This window comes from Clinocottus analis, unplaced genomic scaffold (assembly GCF_023055335.1).
Source record: "Clinocottus analis isolate CAN_PGR_092001 unplaced genomic scaffold, fCliAna1.0.p SCAF_16, whole genome shotgun sequence".
Classification (NCBI taxonomy): domain Eukaryota; kingdom Metazoa; phylum Chordata; class Actinopteri; order Perciformes; family Cottidae; genus Clinocottus; species Clinocottus analis.
Genome location: NW_027175887.1, coordinates 7,316,637 through 7,344,449, shown reverse-complemented (window position 1 = coordinate 7,344,449; position 27,813 = coordinate 7,316,637). Strand labels below are relative to the sequence as shown.

Here is a 27,813-nt window from a genome sequence, read left to right as displayed (position 1 = left end):
GTAAATATTACACCATTGAAAAGACTTAAAGGGATGAACAAATTGGGGCTTCCTCACTTTGAATTTTCCACTCACTCCTGATTTTTGTCATCAACCTGGTTCAGTTTTAGAAAGTACAAATTCTTAAATCTTGAGTCTTTTTTTGTCAACCCAAATGCTGGTATAACTGTATAACAAGGTCTGTGGATTATCTTGATGAACTAGGCCATGATTTCTGGATATTGCTGTTCAGTTTTCCAAAACATATTATTTTGCCGCTTTCTACTGCCAATATCTCCAAAAATATCTATCTATCTAAAAATGTGCCACACGCACCAAAGTAATCTACATGGATGAATAACAGTAGATTTATTTGCATATATTAACATCTAACAGTATTTTTTTGTCACAAGCACTTCCACACAGAACGCGAATATTAAGAGGAGAAAAAGCAACAATTAGTTTGAAGGAACAATATGGAGCTTTTGCACCGTAATTAAAGGCATTAACCAATGCTCTTGTGCCGAACGGATATATTAAAAACGTACAACACGGAGGCTCCGTTGTCAGAAGCAAGATGGCAAACATAATTTCTTTATTACTTTCATGGTTGACAAAGGAAACGCATCTTGGAATCTTTATTTCTGTTCTTTCCCTTCACAATAAAAGCCTTAGATGTATAAACTGCTTACCAGAGGGAGCTCAAATTCACTCAAAGCATTTAGGTAGAAGGAAACTCAATAAAATAGCTCACAGTAGCTTAGACAATACAACAAACTTCAGACTGCCAGACTCTACTCTGGGTCAATAGGATCCCAGTAGTTGGTCAAATGTATTCAAACCTTTTAGAAAAAAATCGGTTGCATCTCGCTGCCAGTATGAATAGCTTTGATGTGTATATTTTGCATACTCAGGTGAATATTTCGCATCTCCTTTTGATTGTCATGCGCCTGGTGCGCAAAGACCTCAATACTAAAGCGTTCAAGAGCTGGCCAATAATGTAGGATATGTAATCCACAATGCTGAAACATTTGGCAGAATTGCCAGTATGAAAAATCTTAAACATTCTGTCAATGTCATTTTTTTTTCATAATGAAATTGTTTTTTTTTGTATCGGTCATTTGATTAGGAGAGTAGTAGGAATTGGAATCTTGCCTACTAACTGAATTATACACCACAGAATGTAATCAGGATAGATATTGATTTTTCATGTCATTGTCATCGCTGAGAGCACAATCACATAAAGATTGTTACCGTGTTGCATGACGTGTGACATGTAGAAGCCTTTAAATAGTTAATCAGAATCACAGCTTCCAGATGCTTCACATGCTAATAGTTCACATGGCTATGTTAATGTGTTGCAGGTCACTGTTCTAAAACAATATAGCAGCCTGTGCAACAAACAAGCCACATGTCACGATGCTCATGGGTTCTTTTGTGAAACTGATACATAAACCCGTAGCATCGATGAACTGAACATGTCAAATCTTTTAAATAATACGGACACATTTCTGTTTTAGATGTTGCCTCTACAGTAGATTTAGGAACATGCTTTAATTATCGGGAAGGTTCCCCAAAAGTTTAATTTTGTGTTACAGTTTCAGGTTCAATCCCATATTGACACTTCTATCGTGTAGTAGAGATTTATATTGAAACAGCAGCAGTATTGAAGTAGAGGTGAGTCCTTCTCTCCGGTGGAGGCTTAAGAGAAATGTTCTGCTTTTGCCAGTTTATTGCTGCTTGATATTAAACTATTGGCATCCATGTTTATGTTGCTGTTTGTGTGAGAACGGCTCCGACTCTTTGGTCAACCGTGTTTCATCTCAGTATAAAACTCTCTCTTTTCATTATGGATTGAATAGAGTTTCTATTCCAGCGTTGTAAAAAAAACAAAAAAACCCACCTTGTTTAGTGCTGTGTTTCCACTTCACTTAAACTGATATAATGATTACTCCATGGTTTGATGCTATAAACAGCAGTGTGTATCGCAGAATCAATACCATAAAACCATCACTTTGGCACAAGTGAAGGGTGTATGAAATCAATAGATGTGATTGTGAAGACAAGGATAGCACACTTTCAATAGTCTTTACAGAATCAAGACAGAGTGCCATTACTGATAGAATTATGTAATTACTGCATACACACATGAAGAGAGAAATACATCCAGGGATCAAAGCATCTCCTCACTTCTTTACTTCTTCTTCTCAGATCTTTTTGATCTGTATCATATCTGTTTCTTTCTTTTCCTGCCTCCAGGTGTTTACGTGTGAACCCTAAAGGTCTGCATGAGGAGAGTAAAAACTAGTAAAGACTATCTTTTACTTTCTCTTAGTCAGCTGCCCAAAAAGTGAAGTGTGCGCCAAGTTCAAGTTATCTATCCTCAACGCAAACGGAGAAGAGACCAAAGCCAGCTTATGTGTGACCAAGAACTAGTCTGGAACACAAGTCTTCATTTTCATTTTCTTTAATTGTCCACCACTTGTATCATTTTCTGAACTTGTCACGGTGTTAATAACTAAAAAATACAATTTAGGCCCAACCTGCATATATAAGTATGTTCAGCAGAAAACTGAGGATATCTTAAAGTTTGAGAGGTTCAAAATTAAAAACTCCTGTCACACCTGTGTCTTTGGGGCGCTGAATCGTGCAAATGCAGGAGGTGAGGAGTGTGTCTAATAAGCAGAGTGTGTCTAATAATGTGAGGTATTGATAGCCATATGGGCTTGTGTAATCACTGCCAGTTGGTTTCATTTCGAGTAAATATATAATTCAAAGTTGTGTGGAGCAATTTTGATTTTAATTAAAAAAGACCCAACCTTTTTAGAAGTCTTCGTCCGCCTCCCTTCCCGTTGATGAATTGGAAATGAATGTGCCTCCAATTCCTGCTTTTTTTTTAATTAGGTTATGTTATGGGGAGGAAAAGCAAACTTGTGTGGAATTGAATTAGTGAGGGCCAGATGTGACCGCTTCCTGGTTATCAGGCTTTCTGGCTGCCTCCCTCTCTGCCCGTGCCCTGCAGCATGCTGTACAGGAAGCGTGGAGGAGGGAGGCTGGTTGGGGTGGGAGGTGGGGAGAGGAGGGAAGAAGGTGGGAGGCGGAAGTGTGTTTAAATCGGAGGCGTATGCAGTGAAACTGTGTACAACCCCCTGCGGTGCAGGTTGTGTAGAGAGGGAAATAATTTTTCCTGTAGAGAAACATTCCCTCATGTGAACTTGACACCCCCACCCTCTCCGTGTGTACTTTCAGTACCTCATTTGCTCTCTAAGACCTCTCTCTCCTCTCTTTCTCATTCACAATATCACTTTCTTTTTCTTTTATCTTTTTTTTTATTCCACATCTGGCCCGTAATGTTGGAATACCACCTCTTAACTCTCAGGAAAGCTGAACCTACTGCGATTAATGTCCTTAAAGCTTTCTCTTCTGGCTATTATGCTTGTATGCTGGTGGTGGCTACGTGGTATTGTGGAGAGGATTTGCCTGCGGTGCGAGCAATAAACAGATCTTTTGGGTGTATGACTTCGCTGCCTGGCCATTTCGTGAGCACTGCTCTCTTAAATGACCCCAGAAAAGCCTGAATGCCAAGAATACCGAGTGAAGTGAAGAGGATCTCATTTTCCTCTGCGCCTCTCTTTTGTGTCTCAAGGGGTTTTGCCTATAAATGGTGTGCTCTATGGTGCACACCCCATCCCATTCTTGCCATATGCCCTCCTCCAATCTTCCCACAATCCCCCTGGGGAGACCTGGGCCCTCATCTTCGCTCGCCGTGTCACTGGAGAAAATTACCCAACTGCCGCCATATTTGTGACAGTTAAGTGAGCGCTCCGTCTCAGAATATGGCACTAAAGATTGCTCTATCGGTTCTGGATCATTTAGAATCCAATTTAATCCAGGCCCTGAGCAAAAAAGTCCAAATAAAAACAAAGTACCTTAATTAAGAAAGCTGGGTGGCGGTGGACTGTTTATGTGGCAGATCACTGTTTGGCCTTTCTCATACACTTTGTCCCCGTGGAGACAATTTCTAATTCAATATATTAGTTCTACTTTATGGAAACAGGAGTAGTTTGTGAGAATAATTACTGGATAATTGGTAATGAAGGGAGTGTTTTGAAATGTATATTGAGTACACTGTATTGAAATAAAGCAGAGTAACATTGCTATCGAAGGCAAATTATAAAATCCTACTGAAATAAATTCTCCGTGCTGAGCGAAACAACTGAGGAGTTGAAGATTGGGTTTGACGTGTCAGATTGGATTTCTGTCTTTTGAAGCTTTTGGATGAGGCAAACTCTCCCTCGCAAGCCAATCTCTGTCACTAATGCAGAAGCATGGGCCGTACCCTCATTGTTTAATTTTACCCGGTCTCTGAACGGGCATACATTTCGATTTGCCCTGACTGGCGTGTGCATATTGACAATTAAAGCATTCCTGCAGTACTGAAAGGAGGAGGGGAGGAAAACAGTCCAAGATGTGAAGGCTGCACTACGATGGCAGATTTTCACTGGAGAGCTTGACATTATCTGATGAAACACCACATCCGCATCAGTCAGCCCTTGAGCCCCCCACTAGAGAGTGTGTGTCTGTGTCTGGATCCTCTGATGGTCCCCACTTGCTAATGGAGATAGATTCAGGCAACAGCGGTAGCCCACCGCCCCCCTTCTCACACTGTACTCCCGTAGTCTCGACTTGGCCACATCATTTCTCTCCCTGGCTTAATGTGCTGCTTCGCTCCTCTGAGGCTGCCGGGTGGGTTGTAACTTGTCTCCTCCTCCTTTCGCCAGAGAAAATCATCCTGCAGACTCCTGTTCTGACAACTCGGAGAGGAGAGATGGAAAGTTCTCATCCTCTGCCGCAAGCTGTTTTGTATTCAAATAGTCTCCTTGTTAAGGCTCCCCGACAGACAATGGTATTGTTGTTTTGTAGCCAAAGGCTAAGTGAGCTTATGTGTGAGTCGAGTAGAGTTGCTTTGGGCTGCTTCTATATTTTGAAACTGGAGATTCAGTGTGTGTGTGTTTTATTTATTTATTTTTCAGTTAATTGAAGCCCTGTGTGTGTGAGCTTGTCAGAGTCCGTTGCCCTCAGTAACTGATGGAGGTGATCAGGCATTCAGAGTGGGCGAGTGGAGCACGGCCGATGGAGGAGAAGCTATTGGTCAGTCTTTACATAATCAGATGGTATTGACATTGGTAGAAAGGATGTCAATAGACATGTTTGTGCTGACAGCAGTTTATAGAGCTCAGTCTTTAATGGGGATTAGATTTTCTTCTGGGAAAGACTGTGTGGCATCTGTATACGTGCATCTGTCTCCTTCATGCAGCGGGAATCAGTGTGTCGAGGGAATTAGGTTTTATTCCTGATTCCTTGACCTGTGGTCCTGGTGAGATGAACGCGTATAGACTGCTCAGTTAATGGACGTGTTAATTGCCCTTTCACGTCAATATGTTTTTGGATATTGGGAAATGGTTGTGAGCGTGGTCCGTCCGTGCCTGCGAGGAGTGGTGAGTGTCGAGATTTTTGCTGAAGTTGAGCATGTGAAAGAGAAGGCCAGAAAAGTGACAGACACGGAGAGAGATGTTGACTCTCTGGCTGCTGTGTCGTCTGTTATTTTTCGGCATGCCAGCTCGTCTTCTGGCGACCTTCTCGCACTGTGTGCCAACCGAGCCCCCGAGCCCTCTTCCTGAATATGGATGCCGCCGCTCACTTTAACACCATGGCGTTGCTCCCACTTTCCTCGTCTCCAGCTCAGTCAGACCCCATCCCCCCCGCCCCCTTCTCCATCACCTTCAGTATTTTTTGTCAGTGTGAGAAACTTCATTCTTCGATGCGGGATTATTATTACAGTGCATCACGTCTCACAGGGCACATGTCTGCCATGTAAATTAGGGTTTTTCACACAAATTCAATAATAATTATCAAGTGTGCTGTGACACACAACGCAACCTACTGTCTACACTTGTTAATCTTTCATCCAGTCTTTTTCACCACTTACACTGGCTTTCTTAGTTGTGCTGAACTCTTCCACCACTGTCCAGCTCTGTTTGATATTCTGGCAGTGGGAGTGTTCCCGCCACCTTGGCCAACTCGCTGAAAGAGTAAGCACCGGCCATCTGACCTGCAGTTGATTCTGTGCCCAGTGTCAGTTTCTGATGCCCCACTAGGAATAGCAGCATGGCATTAGCTGAGCTCAGCACACGCACACACACACACACACACACACACACACACACACACACGGTCTCATCATCAGTGCTTTTATGCATGTGCATATTCACACATGCACACACACGTATCACCTCACTATCACGCGTACACACCAAAGAAGTCACACCTCTCTCCCTTTCCCCCTCGTCTAGTGGAGCTTCTTTTAGCACTCCCTATCACCTCTCCTCACCTCTTCCTCTTGGCTTGCTTCCCCACCGTCTCACTCTCCTGCCAACCTCTCTCCTCACACCCGAGTTCAGGCTTTAGATACAGCCACTGGGGAAGTCCTCACTCATCACTGCGGGGTTTGCTTCATACCCAAATAACACAACTTCACAAGGAGAGTCCATGCCTTGGGACTTCATCTGGGTCTCACATTCAAGGTTTTTTTTTTATCACACATGTTTAAAGGACATGAAAGTGTGGCTGAAAGTCAACAGAGAAAGACCTGTGAGATGGATGCAGGTACTGTTACTGCGTGTCTACCCAGCCTCAAGCAGTACAGTGCAGCGAGGCCACAGAAGTTTGACTCTCTTCTCAAACCTGCTCAGCTTCGGTTGAAAGATCTTAAGACGACAACACTCAGTCTTTTTTTTTTTAAACATTGACACTCTCCCCCTGTTTCTCTCAGTGGCAGAACAATGAATAAAGTAGAGCGCTGTGAAAAAGCAGAACGCATGGATTTGTAATTTTTGTGCTCGCGTGCTTATGCATGTGTGTGTTTATGGTGATTTCTGTCAGCGTCTTTGCATACGCAGTCTCCAGAGGCAAGGGATTACGGTGAAGGGCCGCTTGCATGAGCAGTGGTGGGAATAACTGCATATGCACTGCACTTCTTCACCAATCCCCTCTTAGGCTGCCTGCTCCCTCAGATCCAAACAGAGGATTTGACACAGGATCTTACAGCAGCATTGACACTTCGTCTTAGTGCTTCCCACTGTGATCTGTCAGCAGATCTCCTGTTGGGATCTCTGCGCAAAGAGCAGCCTGAAGACAAATCTGTTTGAACTGCCGGGGCTGAACACATGTTCGTCTGCACACACTGCAGACGAACACGGGAGGTGACGACCTCTTGGCATGTGGTGATTATATAGCTGTTTTTTTGTCCACTTTTTAAGGAGTCTTTTACCACTTCATGCACTTTTAACAGAGCCGGAAGAAGACTCTGAGGTTGTTTTTATTATGTTGCATCATCTGGCATTAACACATGAGAATCTGTAGATTGTTCACGGTTAAAGGTTGTTTGCGTTTCCCTCAGAAGTTTTAACTGTCTTTAATGACAAGCAGGAGGCCTTCAAAAATATTAAGTTAATCAGTTCAGTAGAGGCCTAAACTTTTTTAGTCTCAAATTGTATATTTCTTTTATTCATCCTTTTGGAGATAAGATAACATTTACATTAACTTACTCCTCATGTCTGTTCCCCAGGGAACCTCCATACCCTCCTAATAATCCCTTTTAGGTTTGCATGTATGATTCATGCACACATACTCCTTTACATATATGTTAATATATGGACTTGATACGTTGTATACAGACTGGGGATACATCTCTATTTACGGCTAAGCAATACTTTAATATTGTATCACTATCCTGATATGGGGAGATTTAGATTTTTAGAGTTGTCTTTTTCTTGTTTTATAAGCTAAAATACTTTAAAGTGATGTCATTTTGTATTGTATTATTTTCCGATTATCTATTACATGTCTTTTATATTTAAAATGAAATTATGTGCACGGTTTTTCCTTTTTACAGCAAAGAATGAAAAATGTGTGATATACAAGAAATATGTGTATATATTTTTACAATGAACACTTGAAATGATGCAGGCACTTGCAAATAACACAGTAGTACAAAATGTAAACCATACATGATAGATGATTATTTGTCAAAAATGTCATTTTGTAAATATTTTTGTGCACCACGAGCCAACACAACAATATTATTATAATATAGATATTGAAGTATTTGGTTTAAAATATTGTAATATAATTGCTATTACACTTCAGCGTCAGTTCGGCCAAATGAGTATCAGACAACCTCTGCTTGAATTTTATTTTGCTTTTACTGAATTTACTCCTGGATTATGTTCCTGCACAATCCAGGAGTTGTCGCAGATTGTCACACAGATGTTAACGTACATCTTGATGACAATCGAGTCGCGTGCTGTGTTGTCATGTGGTAACATCATGTGTACACCAACCAAAGAAACTTACATTTTTTTTATTTGAAGTGTTTTCCTGCATTGTTTGATGCCATTTAATTCTTTATAGGACCGGATGTATAATAACAGATATATATATATATATATATATATATATATATATATATATATATATATATATATATATATATATATTGAGACTTCAGCCGAGACATGCTTCAGACCGCTTCTGTGTGAGGAGACATCTATATATATATATATATATATATATATATATATATATATATATATATATATATATATATATATATATATATATATATATATATATATATATGTGTGAGGAGACATCTATATATATATATATATATATATATATATATATATATATATATATATATATATATATATATATATAGATGTCTCCTCACACAGAAGCGGTCTGAAGCATGTCTCGGCTGAAGTCCCAGAGCAGTGCCCGAGGAAGCATTTTTGACTCATTAACAAAATGACGAATGATGTAATTTCTCCAAAGAATGGCGTTACATCCCTCCAACAGAGCTCCAGTCCCTTGTTACCTCTCTATCGTCAATTAGCTTTAATGTGCTGTGATCTTTGCAGCAGTCATAGTCCACATTCATTATTATTTGACCTTGTGTGTGAGCATTTGTGACTGTTAGGTGACTGTGTATAGCTGTGACCGCCTCCACAGTGTGACTATTGTGCACACAAGAACTCCAGCACCTTTGCTGTGTCTTTGTAGAGCATCCGAGTGTTACAGAATCCTTCCTGCCACTGTCAGAGATAATTGGCACTCCATAAACACATGATAATTGGACTGCTTTGATCCCTGCAATTTCTCACTTCTTGGCTAAAGAGGCGCAGCAGTTCTGTCTCATGTTTACCACTCGTCTTTATGTGGCAGCGAGAGGATACAGCGAGTGAAAGCGAGAGAGAGAGAGAGATTCTGTTTTCTTCTGAAGTGTTAAAAGCTCCCTGCAGGCAATACTTCCTGCACCCAGCCTCTTTCGCCATCGTTTCTCCACCGCTTATGGCCATGACTCATAACTATAACTTTCACGCAGAGCTTAATCACGTTGTGAAAGTCCCCAAATAATCGTGTTTGTCCATGTGCTTTCTTTTCCAGAAAGCTGGAGACCGTACCGCTTTGTCCAGGGGAAAGACTGGGGCTTCAAGAAGTTCACAAGGAGAGACGAGGCCAACGGTCTGCAGCCTGATGACACATTAACACTATTCTGTGAGGTAAGGTCAGATGATTTGTTACACAGAGTTCACACTGTCTTCATTTTGTGGTTTAGAATCTCTCCCAAATAAATTCATAGTACAAGGAGCACATTCAAAAAATTAGAATCCTTATTATATTGCTCAATCAAAATGATTATTCATATTTCAACATTGCCAGGAACACACAGCCTTCTGCTATTAACTTTTAAAACCCAAACTGTGTTCGGAGAACTAGTTGTAATTCCCCAAAATGAATAATTTGAATATAACCTAAAAATAATGACTGTTGTTGAAATATCTAAATGTATTGTTTATATTGGGGCGTTTGCCTAGAGGGCTCCACAACTGTAATTCCTGTCTCACTTATCTTTTCATTCAACATTACAGCTCATTGGATGTCCCTGTTAGTGAATAATACATGTTTTTATTGGTGCTACATAGCCTCCGGGTTTCGATCTCTCTCTCATCATCAACATACAAGCTGATTGTCATTCAGCCGGCATGGGGGCTTGGCTCCGATTCCTCTGATCCAAACTCGGCTGCTGCTCCTCATTGAACATTCCCTTGTTGTTTTTCAGCTGTAACACAGGGGGCAGCAGAGGTCAACTGTCCTCTCTGTCATCCCCCTCTGCTCCTCATAATGGAGCCCGGGAGCAGAGAAGAGGTTAAACTTTCTGGATATGTTAATGTCTTGGTTGTAATGCATGCACCCATAAATGTTTAAAAAGCATGGCAGTGGCTGTTTAAAACAATTCTAATTAACCCTGCGGGTATGGAGGAGAGCATGTCTTGAAGTTTTCCCTTTTTGTAGCGGAGCGATGTGCAAGTCTGTTTAAAGTGTTTCCAAACTGGGCTTATTGACAGAGGGGAAGGAGGGGCAGTGCTGCCTCAGAGGCATGTGGGATGGAGGGAGGGGGTGGAGTCGCGCGTGTGTGCTTGTAGGAGTATCTTATGCATATATTGTGTGTGTTTGTGCAGGCGTGTCTCGTTGGGACATAATTCTGAGGCTGAGACTGTTTGCTGGAGAGAAGGAGCTGGGAGAGACAGGGATAAGTTACCTTGAAGCGTCCTCTCAATCTCTGAACGCATCCCCTCTCCTGAAGGCGCTGGGGTTGCTGGTTCTAGTCCTCCGTGGCCACTTCCTTACCCGGTAATATCTGTTGTAATAAGCCAACTTGGCAAACTTTATAAAGTACATTTCAAACATTTGCATGAGGTATGGCAAGTTTCATACACAAAGACACATCTTTGTGGTTAATACAACTGTTAATAACACTGTGTATGACAGTAAAAAAATAAAGGCAAAACGTAGATAAATGAAGAAGGGCAGGGACCATTTGTATTATGATTAATATTAAAAGTAGTCTCATGAGGTTTGGCAGTTTTCTCCAACTGTGTGTCGCCTAATAGTCTAAACTTTACTATAAACTCAGAATAACCCAAGATGACTTGAGCGATTTACAGAGTTTCTCAAAGCAAGTCAGAGACTTGATACATAGACTGCAGTATTTCAAAATAAATTCTAAATTGTGTGTCTGTGTGTGTGTTTTAGCCAAAAAAAACAGTCTGGAAGTGGGATGTTGTGTGGAGTAAACGCTGAGATTGCCAATACCGAGGTCTGGTAGCGTTTTCGACCAACATGTGAGCAGGATGGTCCGTGGAGTTGGGTTCTGGGTGTATGGTGGTAAGAAAGTGCAGAACGGGCGTTTGAGTCTCTTTTGCTGGTCTTCTTCCCTGTGAGAGTGAAGCCCAGTGTTTAACGTCAGAGACCTGGCTCCGCTTTCGTCCAGATGGTCTCGTCCTGCATCTGAGAGAGCCCCATCGCCCGGGAGCCCAGCTTCCTCCCTCTTCTCTCTTCTCTCACTTCCTCTTTTTCCCCTCCATCTTATCTCTCATTCAAGCCCAATCTTCTCCTCCTCATTTACATCTTCCTTTCATCTCTGGCTGCCTCCCACTTTGAGCATCACAGTTTCTTACTCTCCCCCCGCACCCTCTCACCCTACCTTTACCTTTCTCTGTGTCCCTCGTCTCTTCCCTCGGCTCAGCCTCCCTACTTTTTGTTCCTCCCTCCTTGCCCTCCTCCATCTCTTGTCTTTCTTTCTCTTTTACTCTGTGTAGTAGAGGATGAAAAGGAGGAAAGGCCAGATCACTGTTGGAGGGGAACACTGGCTCAATCTCTCCTCCTGACCCCTGGTCCCTGTGCCCGATTCATGTGCCTCCGGAGACATTAGTCATTCAAATGTAGCACAGGGAATCTGACGATATGTCACATCGGAGAGGGACTGAACAACACCAGCCGCTGTTCTCTCTCTTTTTGTCTTCCTCTTTGTCTCCATCTCTCTCTCTCTCTCTCTCTCTCTCTCTCTCTCTCTCTCTCTCTCTCCCTCTCTCTCTCTTTCCGTCCCTGCCAAAGCGCTGCAGACACCTGCAGGTATTTAATGAGGAGATAGCTCCCATTAAAGGTGCTGCGTTGGCTGTCAAAAGAGAGCATGAGGGACATAGCAAGATAAAAGAGGAGGGGAAGAAGACACAGCGAGAAGAGATTGGAGGGAAAGGCCTTCGAAGGAAAAGTGGGCATACTTGGTGGCATCGAGCCAACTGGGATGAAGAACAGACAAAGAGGGAAAATGAAAGATGATTCGTGACTCCAAAAAACAAAAAAAGAGGCCAATATGGTAGGGACTGGATTTAGTTACAGGGAGAATGTCTTGATGTTGATGAGATGTGTTTACCTTTTTTTCCTCATTCCTCCTCTGAGGCACATAGGTCAAAGAAGTTAAATCCTCTCTTCGCCTCTCTGTCTTTCCCTGTGAGCCCAGGTAACCTCCTGCTCCGAGGTCAGCTCATTGCTACCTATAGATGTTCATGCTATAGGTAATGCAGATGCTCTGAGAGTTTTAAGAGCAATACGAGTAAGGAAAATCTTGACAACTGCTTTGGCTGCAGGCGGAGTCGTGTGGACTGATTCTGTAAGGGTTACTACACTGGAAGTCGGTTTTGACTGACTAAAGAAAGAAAAGGGGGTTGTTTTTTGGCAAAACTTATCTGTCAGTCATGTTAAATTGGCTGCTGAAACACACCAGTCCACCTTTAGTCAGCCAGAAGTAGAGCAAGCAGAGCCGGAGAACGACTGCTGCAGGACACATTTGGTTTATTTCTCACAGGAGACCGTCTCCTCCTCCTCAGTCGACTGTTGGCAACATGGAGGATTATCTCTGTATCCACACAGACACAACACACTGCATCAATTATTACTCTATACTTGTGACAGACCATAGAACAATGCCCATTCAAATGAACCTGGCAGGGTGGTCAGAGCGGCGTCCATTTTTTTGGGTATGGGTTGCCATTGTGACCGTTGCAGTAAGCTTACTTACAAAACTGATTTGCAGCAAGTTGCGGTTTCCCTGAGGTGACGTTTTGTAGACGACACAAAGCATAGAAAGACAGATTAAATTAGTAAAGTGTAACATTGTAATGTATCAGACACACACTGTTGCATCGAAGTAGTGGACTTACCGGGTGTCCGCTAGTTAGCTAGCTTATTCCACCACGGTTGTATGCTAACCGGTTACAGAAAATGAGGCAGACAGCGGCGCTCGGTCTCCTCTTTAACTTTATTTCAAATTATTCAGTTCATTACAATTTCTTGTGGGAATTCTGTTTTTCTTCCACAAAACATATATAAAATCAATAGAGATTTTTACAATTACTATTATTAAAAAATGATGACGAACTGATGAATGTAACTTTATTCAAACTCGACAGAAACACAATACAACTCAATAAAACTAGCTTATTCTTAACAATCGCCGGCTCTGGTTTGATTGAAATAAACCCGTAATTCACAGAGTGAAAACATACTGGCTCTACCCCGCTGTCTATCTCTGCAGTTGCCGGCCTCAGTGCTATTAATAGCTTGCTGAACAAGTCTGTCGCTGCGCGACAAAAGTTGGAGCACTCTTTTAAATTAAGTTTTGTAGATCTAATATGAGTGAAGATTCAGCAACTGTATTGGCAATCTCCTCAAATTTGTTAAGAAACAGATTTGGAGTTGAAATAACAAAAGGAAATGCATCGTTTGCAGAGATTGTCGGTGTTTCAGGGAGTGGGGAGGACATACACGCATATCCTTAAAAATCCTCAAAACAAAGTCCTTGCATGATCCTCAACATTTGAACAGTCATATTCAAGGGTCTAAAGGAGTCTCGCATGATTTAAATTCAGCTTCCTTGATTTTGTGTTTGACCCAGAGGACGGCCGGCATGCAGTCAACAGGCACCACTATTGTTCTTTGTCATGTAGTCACTATAATTAAGGCTTTTTTACTTTCATACCTCACCTGTCAGATCCAAGAGGTGCTTCCTCATACGATTCAAGGTTAAGTAAACATCTCTGTGTCGTGAGACAGCGAAGAGGTCAAGATTTACACAGACTTTTGCGCTTGTTTTTTAGACATAGAGATGTAACGCATTCGGCCCCAAACACAAACGCTGTATTCATCAGTCGCACTAAGCAGACTGGAGTCTGAGTTTGCACGTCCTTTGCAAAGTGTCAAGCCTTTCTACTCATTGTGTATGCAATTCAGGGAGGATCACACACATCTTAAGGGGAAAATGTTAACAGAGGATGATTATGTATATTGTGCTGGATTTGCTGAGGTTTACGACTGAGCTTTCTCTGCCTCTGAAAGGTAGGCGTAAACACAGCACTGATGGGATTTATAAGACCCAAAAGGAAGATTGTAGTGGGAGAGATAAAGGCTAGTAAATACTAAAGACCAACTATTAGAAACTCATAGGGAGAAGTTAGGCTTTCATTAATAGATGCAATATCTAACTACTGAAATGCAAACAAATAGTGGACAGATGTTGTTTGTGTTCATCAAACTTAGATTTGCACTCGACCATCAATGAACTGTGAAGTGTGCATTTAGCTGCATTTACCTCAGTATTAACATGTATATGAACACCATCTCGACCTCCCTCTTCTCTTTTTCGTCTTTCCGTCTCTCTTAATATGCTAAAGACGAAAAAAAAAAAAAAGTAGAATTTTTCTCTGTATTTGACTAAAATGACTGTGGTATTACACACCAAGAGATGAGAGAGGTTTAGAGATTTAAAAATGTGATTTTCATTTCACCAAAGCTGGAAATAATTCAACTCAGACCTTGTATGTCCATTCTTTGTAATTATTTTTTTTGCAAAATAAAGTATCACCTTATTCAGAGTAGTAATTGTAACATGTGTGGCCAAATAATACAAAGCTGTGCCTATGCATATTTAGTTAATATCAATGTACTGAACGGTAACCAGGTTTCCGCAGCCGTGTGAGCCATAGAGGGTGATGCATACATATGTGAAATCAGCGTCTGCATGTGTAAACAGAAAGAGGAGCTGAAGTTTTCTTCCCATTTGGTTTATCTTCTGCAAATAGCCAATCTTTCATGCAATTTACTGAAATACATTTCAACCACGTGGCCACGTCCAGCCGGTCCGAGGTCTTTTCTTTAAGGCTTCTCCACCGGGGTGGGGTGGCAGTGGGAGAATAAATGAGTGGGGTGCTGATGTTCAGCTGTTTCCTCCTCTTCCTCTTGGTGTTAGTGTGGCTCTCCTCTCCTGTCGGTGGGTAAGCACTTTGCCGGGTGACAGCACCCATCCTTCACAGGGCCCTGCCATATGCCGTGCCGATGTCAGAGGAGACGACTGCAGATGCTCCAGCTGCTCCCTCCCTGCACGATGAGACACACACGCGCGTGCACGCACGCACGCACGCACGCACGCACGCACGCACGCACGCACACACACACACACACACACACACACACACACAACCAGCTCTCAGGAGAAAGAGGCAGAGGTGGGAGGGTGGGACGAGGGAGAAACGATATTTGGGTAAAAAAAGGGAAGACACAAGCAATCTTTGAGGTAGAATATATTTATTTAGTTTAGTTCTTGCCTAATCAGAACAGAAAGCGTAAAGTGAAAAGGGCAAGACGATTTGGATCATTTAAGGGATTTGGGACCTAATCAAAGCGATGGAAATACAAATGCTGATTGAGACGGCGAAGCAAGACGAAAATGAGCAAACCGAGTGCAAGCTTGATTTTTTCATCTTGCATTGGGATTTTTACCGTGATAGCTTGTTGTCGCCGATTTTTGAGCCACAATGGATCCTCTAATTGATATGGCCTTTGCGTAACCTCTGCACCAGCAGCACATCAACAGGTCTTTTATGTCCTATCAGAAGCTCTTTGCTTCTCTCAGAGTAAAGACAGCAGCAATTGAACAAATAGGCAACTTTTTGCCTGCTTATTTATTTGTTTTCTTTGTCCAAACATTTCCTTCAAGCACTTTAGATCGAGCCTCAGAGTCTCAAAGCTATCACTTTAGTGTCTGTGATCTTCCAGCAGAGAAAACAAAAGTACTTAAAAAGAGACCCCAATGGCTGGTGCTTACAGACGGCATGCAGAGGCTCATGCTCACTGCCAGCGGTGAAACTGAGTGTGAGTGTGAGTGTGTGTGTGTGTGTGTGTGTGTGTGTGTGTGAGTGTGTGTGTTTGTGTGTGTAGGTGAAAATTCTCTGTCTGAAAGCCTGTGTCTGCCTGTGTATGTGTAAGGACAGGGTTGGCCAAGCACGCTTGGCTGTAAAACTGGGCGCAGGCCCCGCCGCTCGTTCAGCAGCTTGACTTCAAATCATGCATGAAATATGCCCTGTCTGAGCAGATATACCTAAATACCTCTGTGTCAATGGCAGGCCGGCCCGCCTGTCTGTGTGTGTCATGGACACAGCTGGGTCCCTGCAAACAGCCAACTGAAATGACCGCTCCAACACAAGGAACATCTGAATAGGTACATGTGTAATGTAATATTAATAATCGAAGTAAAGTTTGTGTCTCAACAGGAAGTACCGCGGCACAACAAGTTGTTTCAGATAATAGTCCTCCACCTCCTTAATGGTGGTAACGGCAAGTTTCATACAACTCTTCTTTCCATTCAAAAAAAGAGACACTGTCGTATTTTTCCGCCAACATTTACTCCTATAGTCGCTTACCTTGTTGAGAAGTGTGCAGCCTGTCGCCTGCGGCTCATTACATCTACGTCTTTAGTCTTTGATTTGTTGTGTGTGTTGCATTGTTTTTGTGATGTTCTCTGATGTGGCGTTCTTTTCTCTTCCTCCTCCAACGTGATGTCAGCCTATCTGCCCAGTTTTTCTACTGTTTTCTTCAAAGAAAGCTCCAGAAATACAAAGCATGTCACACATTGCGCTCCAAAGAAAAGACCAAACAGTATCTTGTTAGGACAGCGACTGTAAAATTGTCTTATAGGTTGAAAAAGGTGCGTGGAATACAATTACAACCACTTTGCATCAAATTAATAGCCTGGTATTAAAAGGTTCTAGCTATTGTCTTCTGAGGAGCGAGAGTGCGGTGTTTATTTTTGACTTTTATTTAATAGTGCTGGGATCTGAGGCTTCGTTTGTTTAATGGTGGCATGGGCATATCCGATTCTGCTTTTATTTTCAGTTTGAATCAGTTCATTCACCTTTTACAGCTGCAAGAGGGCGACTGACTCTGAATCCTGTTTCAGAGCCAGTCAAATATCTCGTCATTGCTCTGTGTTAGTGTTTTTGATTTTCGGGAGCAATACCATCTAAAAGTGGGTGGAGAAGACAAATAGGGAAAGGCAGACGGAGAAACGGAGCTGCAGAGTGGGTCGTGACATCGAGCCTGTTTACTCCGGCTGGCTGGAGAGTGGAGGGCGAGTCATGCATTATAAAAAGCCGGTGATGAGCTTTACGCTCGGAGGATTCAGAGGACGAGTTTAAAGATCACATATCTATTAAGCCATATTTATCTGGTTTTAATGAAAATACTGGCGCTACTGGTCACTTTATCCGTTCTTCATTTTTCAGCTCATGCACACCCACCTTGTCAAGTCTCAGATATTCACCGCGTGATAAAATATGTAATATGCGGTATTACCCTTGAACACTTGATGCAGGTTGAGTTGCAATCAAATTTCCACTTGATAAGAGATGATGAAGTCCATGATGTAGTACACTGCTGCTCCCCTTCTGTAAATGAAAATTAAATCATTTTGTTGAAAGCATTGGTTTTGTTCCTCCACGGCAGCAACATCACACAAACTAATATGGTGTTTGAATTGAGTGCAGGTTTAAAACAGTTAATGCTTTAAAAGATAGAAAACAGGTTTTCATGTGTATCCGATGCTCAGCGGAGAAGCTTTACCTATCGGCCAATGAGAGCGCTGCCGTTGCACTTACTCTGCCGCAGATAAAAAGAGAAAGTTAAGTGTGGTCTAAATCAAAGTCAACAAAGACAGTAGAGCCGATACTGAAAACAGATTTAAGGCGAGTCATTTCAACATAACACTATTATAACACTAACGAAGAGAGGGGGGTAAATGTAAAAAGTGTAAATAAATAGTGAGTGGGCTGCGGCAGGTGTGCAGTGGAATTGAATGTGTTTAGCTCATCGTGGTATCAATTTATTATTAAAATACGAGGTATAATTACACAGGACGGTTATCATTTTAATTATAAACAATTAAAATACGACAACCATTCTGGCAATAGCCATTTCTGAAACGTACTATCAGATCCTGACTGCCAGCAGAATTGGGTACAATATTTCCACCTCATTCTGCCAGTTTGTGTTTGTTTATGTCGTGGAAGTGTGTCTCAACAACGTGTTAATTCACACACGTCTGTGGAAAGACAACAAACACATAACTGCAAACATTCTTGAAAGACCATTAGACATTGTGCTCCATTATGTCCCCAATCAAACAGGTACTTATTTCTATGTTAGTAATAACTAACATACTTTATGTAAGGAATACTAGTTTTTAAAAGCTAGTATGGCGATATAATTGAAACCTTTCTGACCTTAAATTGCCTAAATTTGAATGGCATTCATCAGCAGTAGAATGAGTGGTAAGAGGATTTGGAAGAAGCTGAAACATGTTGGACTGACATATCTTGACGATTGCATAGTAGAGATACACACTCATACAGAGTGCCATATAGTTATCCATAAATTCAGCAGCATTATTGCTCAGATTACAAGGGAAACAACAAGTGTTCCTTAACTTAATGAATTTCACTTGATTAGATTTTTTTTTTACTTTCCAACTATTTCACGCATGGCCAAACACTGTAAATCCATAAACAAACACATAAACAGGCAGCAAAAGATTGATGCTTTATGAATAAATCATCTCGGTACAGAAACTCAATATTAACTCTGCGTTGCCTGGAGGGTTGAGAGGGAGCTTACGACAGATCCATCTTGATGTCTGAGGAACTAACTGGGAGGCGAGCGCGTTAGCAAGTACTTATCCTGGGAACTTAATTACCAAAACAAATGATGATTGTGCTGATATAGCAGCAATGATTCTTCATTACTGTAATTTTCTACCTAAGGTTTTACACATAATGTATTTCTGTCATCATCGTCTTTGTCATAGCTAACACCACTGGGGAATAAATAAAAATCAGCTGGTTGGTCAGTTCAACACTAAAGGCCTTTTCACACCTGGTAGGAAATAAAACAAAAGCTATACAAAAATGTGAATATTCCCTGGTATTTTTTTCTATTCAAACCAAGGCCGACACAAATATCTGTGCTCAAAATGCATCCCTGTGTCCCACTGTCACACAATCATCGATTCATGTTTACTGATATAGAAACCCACACTCAACGCTACACATTAGAGATTACACCCTTTATACAAAGTGTGCCATGCTGTTTAGACAGGTTGTTCTCCCTGTGTTCACATTAGCGATAAAGTTATTGTAACAAGTGTACAGTCTGAGCTCCATTGCCCTGGTTTTCCTCATGCATGATTGGAGTGATTCATATTTAGATTATGTGTATATTGTTGTGTGATACATGGCCTTTAATACAAGACCTAATGGTCAGATTTTAATGGTCATCTTAATACCTCCAGGGCTTCGTGGATTTCTCAAGCATAGATAGTGAGCTCATATGCCTCTACGCTGATAATAACATAATTAGGGCTGTGGGCTACTGGGTAATTTTAAGCATCATTCATACCGTTGACATTCAAATTGTTATTATTAATAACCTACGGAAACATTGCGTGCAATAGTCCTCCATGTGTGTGTCTGTCTCATACACAGCGACATGGCGCTCAGTCCTTGGCATTTGTGTTGTTTCCAAATGTCCAAATGTGAACAAAGATATAGTTAATCCTTTTCAAATTTCACATGGTTTTATCTCACGAAATATGTGCCTCCATGGCGTGTGGTCTGGCTGATCGGATCCCAATGTGAGCAGGATCCCATCTCAGAGCGTACACAGACTCGACAGCTAATGAGTCCCGTATTGATCGGATAAAGTGTTACCACTGCTGCCTGGATTACTATGACATTTAAGATACTTATACCACCCAAAGAATTATTCTTAAGGATTTTGGTGTGCCCCAAAACCATCTCGTCAGCTTTTGCATATGACTTATACTTTGATACATTTCTTGGTGTCTTAAAAAGTAATGACTGAATTTTCATGAAATTAGCTGAGATCTAATTGTCCGATAATGTAATAACCAAATTGTTGAACCTAAAAATAATGCAATTATTGTCCTATTTATGCTACACAAGAAATTCAACGGCAGAGTTAACCGGATCTCACAGCCTGACAAAATAAGCTGCTCATAGTCTGTTGGTTTGGCACCTGACACTTCTGTGTTTCATACAATTATCTATCGTTATAGACTTGGTTTATATTTGTCTATTATGACATTTTAAATGTATTTCAATGAGCTACGTCTCTGATGACACCAGTTTGAGAAGGAGTGTTTGAAGGAGAAAGAGGAGCAGGTTGACAATGACCGAAGATGACAGCTAATGGCGTGAAGACTGTCAGGGCAGCGAGTGTGTCTAAATAACCAGGTGCTGCGATTTAGTTTCCACCTGGTTAAACACTGGAATAATTGGTCAAGTTAGCCAGTAATTAGACTAGCTCTGCCACGCTGCATCTGAGAGCCCAGCGACGGCTCTGCCATGCTAATTGGGCTATTTATACCGAAACCCATTGACCAGGCTCACTGGCCTCCCTTCCAATTCGCTTTTCAGCACTTGTTTATCTTTTCCCGTGTACTCCTCCTCCGCTCCTAAAGCCATTTTTCATTCAAACTTGAGCTGCCTGAACTTCTGTCCTCTGCCCTCCGTCTCTGTTGTCCGTCTGTCTGTATCTGTCCTTTTTCCTTTTTTCCCTCCTGCTCTTACTCCTCCACACGGCAGCTCTCTTTCTACCAGGCCTTCTGTGTTGCTAGTCAGTGTTTTAAGGAATGCCAGTGTGTGTGAGCGGGACAGCCTTTTCCTCATGTGAATACATATATATATATATGTGTGTGTGTGTGTGTGTGCGTGTGTGTGTGCATATGAGTGTATGTGAGCGTGAGCATTCCTCTGTGTGAGTTCGTTGAGGAGATAGATGTACGTCAGTCAGTCAGACCTGCATCCCCCTGGAGTGTGATTAATAGAGCCAGCTGTAGAAACCAGACACACACACACACACACACACACACACACACACACACACACACACACACACACACACACACACACACAAACACATATTGTGAATACTCTATTCTTCAGAAAAGTCACATTTCCTTCTCACAGTGTCCCTGTCAATCCTCTGTGAGAAATGAGCTGCTACGTATAAGAGGCCATCTCCAACTGTAGATCCGTCCAATAGCGTGTTCTCTCCCCACCCTCTCTCTATGCATTTTATTATCCTTATATCTCCCCCGCCCCTCTCTCGCCTTGCTTTTTCTTACCCTATTTTTCTGTTTTATTATCTTTCCTTCTGTCTTTCTGTCCCCTTCAGGCTAACTCTAAAACCTCCATCAGGAGCAAACAAGGCTCCTTGACATTCAATTTCCTGCTTGCCACGCACTTGTCTATTGTATGTGCTTCTCCTTCTTTTCTAGGACTCTTTTTGTGTGAGTTGAATAGGTGGATGGATGTGCTATTGGACGAATAGGCGGGCAGTCGGGCGGACAGGACGGATGAGGAGGGATGTTTTTTTGTGGGGTTTTGGGTGTCAGCCTCCCAGAAGCTTTAATAGCAAGGTCACTTTGTTGGGATTTTCTTGAACAGTTTACTGAATGTGTTCAGAAGCTGTCAGCAATGAACACAGAGGACAAAGATCATCCTCCAGATTGTTGTTTTTGCTTATCTTGAGTGATATCTGATCAGCGATGGTTGTGCAGAATAATTAGACAATTTCAGAATTGCATATATATTACTGTAACCTGCTGGATAATGTAAAAACATCATGAGATTTATTGTGTGTTAAAATCCCCTGAATACCATTGTTGTATATATGGACTTCAACTTAAAATTGATGGAAAACATTTAGATGGTTGAAGCGTGTGCCATCTTTAAATTGACACTAGTTAAATAAGGATGCACCGTATTAGGAATCAGATATTTTTATTGGTATTAATATAATCATTGTAGTGGTAATGTAATTATGTTTCACATTGACTGAAAAGAAAAAATAACCGATTTAAAAGAACATGTTACGTTGTTATTCTACAATAGGTTTAATAACGCTTTTGACAGGACTTTTGGAGGACTTAAAAGTATGAAAGGATTTTGTCAGACAATCTTCAGAAAGGTATCAGCAACTTGAACAGTTGCAGGAAATAATTTCTTTGTCTTTTCTTTTTTTCATTGGACTTTATACTGCTGCGTTGTCCGAGAATGGATTGGAAGGTAGTGTTTGAATCTGTAGGTTTGATATTTGGTTATTTCCAGGCTAATTTATCTCTAATCTGCTATATGGCATCACTATATTGTTCGATATATACAATTTTCCAGTATTACTAAAGGTCTGTTCCCCGACATTAAAGGGGTACCTTCCCCCCGTATGGGGTGACCGGTGCGCAAAAAAAGCCATTTCATATGTTAAACGTACTGCCTGCACTTCTACCGGCTGTAGGACAGCAACAATCTGGTGAGGGAAAACGTTTGGATGGTTCCTCAAGTCAACAACGGTTGTTGGACATGCTTCCCAATTATATACATTTTTAATTTAAGAAGCATGATCAACTATTACTCATTGCTTTTGCTGTTCTGCTAACAAGGGACTGACTTCTGGCCAGCCTCTGTCTGCCAAACACCAGCAAGAAAACAGTGTTTTTTATACCGGTTTTGATTACTGGTTGTCTAGGAGAGAAGGATACCTCCACAAAGGCGCTGCGAGTGTCCTGGGTGATCGTACGCCCGAGAGCAGCAAGGGAGAATTTCAGATGTCGATGCCCACCAACAGGGAGGGAAACCAAGGCTATTAACTTGCAAACTTTATATGCAGTCCTGCGAACTGTGGGTCTGTGTGTCCTGGCTGTGAGCGTAAACTGCCATCTTACACCATTGAAGGGAAATGTTGAAAATAGCCTGAACTCAGGGAGAGAGACATTTCCACTGTAGCCACAAGCCCAGAAGAAGCCACTCTCCCTTCTGGGAGAGCCAGACTGTGCGAGCCAGCCCTGCTCCCCTGGCCTTTCAGCCTCGATCCAGGACACGGCCCCCTGGTCGAGGATGAACCGATCTGTTTACCATTTGAGGTTGGCTCCAAATACGAGTCGATCCCCATACATCCCCATGTTAAAACGCCCAACTTTACAGAAGAAATGAATATATTTACAGCCTGGTACACAAATATATGAAACTATATAACTCACTCATAATAATAAAGGGCGTGGCCACTTGAGTGGTCGCTGTGTGCTGTCTCGCTTCCTGCTCTTCTGCGTCGCCGGGGCAGTTTCAGCTTCACCTAGGATCCATCTCTTTGCACAGTTTTGAAAGTTGTTGATTATTGTTGTTGTCTAGAAATGATCGACTTCTCTGCCCCTCTTCCTCCTAATCATCTACCTCCTGTTGATCAGCTGGATAATTTCAATATCATCTGTTTGGCTACTTTAGACTCAGTGGCTCCAACCGAGCTAATAAAAGCTCTCCTTGGCCAAATGCTCGTAAACGGATGAGATCTCAGTAGAATTAAGCACAAGTGGAACTCAGATAAATTACAGGTGTTTTACCAAATTCCTAAAGGTTGCTGATAGATTATAAAGATGCAAGAGTGAAGTGTTTCTCTATATATACACTGATCAACTCAGTCACCATTTTTCTTGAATCCTAGTTCAGTCTTTATTAGCGATCTAGCTTGATGCCCCTCACATCTCTGACAGATATGCTCCTCCTGAACGCCCAAATAATCATAATAATAATGGATTCTTCTCAATCTAGATCAATGTTCAACAGCAGTCAACCTTGTGTGTAGAGTAGAGCCCACACAAGCACTTTATTGAATACCCCGCGTCCTTGAACCCAATGGTATTAGAAACTCTGCAGAAAATGATCAATGTGGGGTTTTAATCAACCATCAAAACCCACCAGCACCTTTTCAACACTTACTCATTGTTTGTACTTATGAATTAACTTTTATGTCAGTTAAACAATTAGAAGTACTCCAATAGTTCAACATTGTTTTTAGCTAAACTACTAGTTATTAGCTTTACTTACTTAGCTGAAGTACTTTGACTACAAACCAAACCACTCCAACACTCCATTGATGCTAGCCATCGAGGACTACTTTACGACATTATTTACTTTTCACCTGAAGTTACTGTAACGCTTACATTTATCCGAATGTTTCATCATGAATTGTAATGTGCAAAATATATTTTTCAATGATAACTAACTAACTGTATTCTAAGCAGGGCTCTGGGTAACTACCTGGTATTTGATTAGATGACACACCAAGCAGGTACAAACCCAAACTCTTGGAAATGACATAGCAATCAGTGTGTGTGTGTGTGTGTGTGTGTGTGTGTGTGTGTGTGTGTGTGTGTGTGTGTGTTTCTGCTTTTGAGCCTGCTCGTTTGTGTGTGTGTGCATTTGTGTGTGTTTGCAGTGAGTCCTGTTGAGAGATAAATGAGTCTGGTTGACATTGTCTGGAACAGGTGGTGAAGTCAGCAGGGAAGACAATTCTCACACACACACACACACACACGCGCGCACACACACACACACACACACACACACACACACACACACACACACACACACACACACACACAATTTGACTACAATGCCGATTTTCTGGCTAGTTTGAGAGCGTAGCCGATTTGATTGGATAAAGAAGGAAGAATAGGTTGTCTCTGAATAGCCTCCATATTGACTATCTGATGTATTGATTACGGAGTCAGAGAACCCACATTAATCATTCACAGCATGTTTATTTACCTGATTCATTTTCTTTTCATGAAAATTGTCTGCTTTTATTTGCTTCTGCGTGAAGTAGTTAGTGTGTTAAAGGGGCAGTTTGCCCTCAGATTAAAACTATGTGTGTAAGAAGGCACGTATGCAGCAAACTAGAAAGGTGCACTCAGGAGATTGCAGAGCTCCAGGTGTGCCTGCCAATGGCAGTTCAAAGCAGGCGATACACGGTGTTTTGAGAAAGCACGAGTTACCACTACAATGGAAGGTCCTTGAGCATGCAGCCATAACCGGGCATCCAGAAAATGACGCAGTGTCTGCAGCAAGATGTAAGATTATCTGTGGACAGACACAGAGGCGCACACTCACTCATGGACTCACTCACAGACGCATCTACTAATGAACTGTGCGTGTGCTTTCAGGTGAGTGTGGTGCAGGACTTTGTGAACAGCTCGGGCCAGAACATGAAGATCACAGTGAAGCTTCCTGACTGTCGTCCTGGCAGGTGAGAATAACCTCGTCATTCATCTCATCTGAAGAGGCAGTGGAAAGAGAATAGATGAACAGTAAACAGTGGATGAATGAAGACATTCAGGATTTTCACCGTTCAAGTCATCGTGTGGTCTCGACTCTTAAAAATGCCATGAAGGGACTAAATTATGTTGTTTCAAACCTTTTCATAAAAAAGTGCTTTGTCCATTTATATTGTGATGTCTTCCTAAATTTGAGGTTTAAACATATGGTGGTCCTTGTGTGGCGTAAAAAGCACAGCATCAATAACGAAGTAGCCTACAGATTAATAAAGACGTTTACTACAGTTACACATTTATATGTAATTCATATACCAAGTGAGACTGGTTACTATAGTAGGATTATTATAGTGGTGAACTGAAGGATGTGTATGGTTATTTTCATTGTTGATTAATGGTTTTGTTTATAAAATGTGACAAAACAATATGAACTGTTCTTCGTACTTTTAAAAATCGAAAATAATTTATTACAAAACCCAGATATTGATATTACTATAACATTAGGAAAAGCAGCAAAGCCATGCATTTTACAAGGTAGAAACAGTGAATGTTGTTGAATGAGACAAAATGTGTGTCTGTCGAACTCAACAAACAAAGAAATGAGTAAATAGGTGAACTCTTCATTGTGCCTCTGGTATCAGCTTTACACAGAGAACATTAACAACCACAGGGCAACACATACGTCAACATGAACATGATGAAAAACATTATGGAAAGCAGACTTCAAGAAGGGGATGAAGGGCATCAGGTGGAAGCCAACTCCACTGAACAGTTTGAAGACAACTTTCAAACTAATATCTGAGGAGGAGGTGATGTTTGTCATTATTCTGGATTTCATTTGAGAGTTTGAGATTCGGTCTAAAAGCTACCGCAGATGCTTTCCCACTGTGACTAGAATTACATTCCGTTGGAAGTACTTAATCAAATTTTACAATTTAATGAATAATTTTTGTTTGCCACAAGGCTGGTTACATTTTAATACTGATTATCCAGTCAACAAAACATCATCAAATGGCACCTTTAGCACTTTTAGTCTGTGTTGGCCTTCATCGAGTCCACACCGTGACCCCGCCCCGGCTCTCACACACACACACACACACACACACACGGTGAACAACTTGTTGCCGGCATCGACACTTTAATGACAGACAGCGTCAGATAGTGAATGCTTTGAGGAAACTGGTGAACTGTGTGTCTCCGTGGAGGAAAGGAGAGGCTGTTCATTATTGGATTTGTAGAAATGTGTGTGTGAGGAGCCATTTTAATTATGTGCTGCTGTGGTTTGGGGTCTCTCTCTCTCTCTCTCTCTCTCTTTCTCTCTCTCTCTCTCTCTCTCTCTCTCTCTCTCTCTCTCTCTCTCTCTCTCTCTCTCTCTCTCTCTCTCTCTCTCTCTCTCTCTCTCTCTCTCTCTCTCTCTCTCTCTCTGCTCTACTTGGTCCAGATGACGTCCCTCCTCCTCGTTATTCCCCCTCTCGGCCGTTCCCGTGACAACTCTCCCGGCCGTTAATCGCCGTGGAGACGGACAGAGAGGGATCAAACGAAGGAGGGAGAGCAACTCAAATTGGCACTACGTTGGCCATGTGATCTTTATACCATTCTGGTTCTCCCTTCTTGTCTCTCACCATCCCTTTCTTTCTTGCCTGCATCCTCCTTCTCAATAGTCCTTATTTCACTTTCATATCACCTTTTTTTTCATTCTCCCGTCTCCTTCCCCTGTCTCCATTTTCCTCCTCCTCCTCTCATTGTTCCTCTCTCCTGCCTCACTCGTTCTTTCTTTTCTGTGTTCACAACCTTTTATTATTTGTCCTCCTTCCTTTCAGTATTTATCTCTCTCCTTTCAAACCTTGCACAGTTCTCTTCACTCCCCGTTCCTGTCTTCTGTTCTCGTCCTCTGACTTTTTCTCTCCTCTCCCTCCATTTACTTTCTATGACCCTCTCTCTCTCTCTCTCTCTCTCTCTCTCTCTCTCTCTCTCTCTCTCTCTCTCTCTCTCTCTCTCTCTCTCTCTCTCTCTCTCTCTCTCTCTCGCCCGCCCCTTCTCTTTGTTGCTGCAGTATGAGCTCACCAGCATTGAGCTGCGCCACACAGACTTACTGTAGGTTTGTCCCCATAGTCCTACCTGCTGAGTTTGGTTTCAGGGCTCCGGGATGAAAAATTAATAAATGACTGCACTTTCTTTGAGGATTTTTGTCAGTTGATGAGTTTGTGACAAAAAGATTGGCAGCAACGACATAGACGTCATGACATAAACGTCAGGACATAAACGTCAGGACATAGACGTCAGGACATAGACGTCATGACATAGACGTCATGACATAGACGTCATGACAAACTACATTTTTGGTTAACTATATTCATATGTTTTTGAAGGCAAAGGCCTCATCATTGGGAAAGTTTTTTTTCTTCTTTCTTTTCCAA

General features: G+C 41.8%; 1 protein-coding gene across 1 annotated transcript in view; it reads left to right on the top strand.

Annotated features, from left to right (window-relative positions):
* Window positions 1-27,056, top strand: part of spop (speckle type BTB/POZ protein) — an 80,127-nt gene extending 53,071 nt beyond the window's left edge. The window contains 5 exon segments of the mRNA XM_068578345.1: window positions 2,239-2,297; window positions 2,300-2,398; window positions 9,490-9,605; window positions 25,289-25,371; window positions 26,838-27,056. Coding sequence (XP_068434446.1) covers window positions 2,239-2,297; window positions 2,300-2,398; window positions 9,490-9,605; window positions 25,289-25,371; window positions 26,838-26,841 — 361 coding nt within the window. The 3' untranslated portion in view covers window positions 26,842-27,056.
* Window positions 27,057-27,813: the final 757 nt, after the last annotated feature.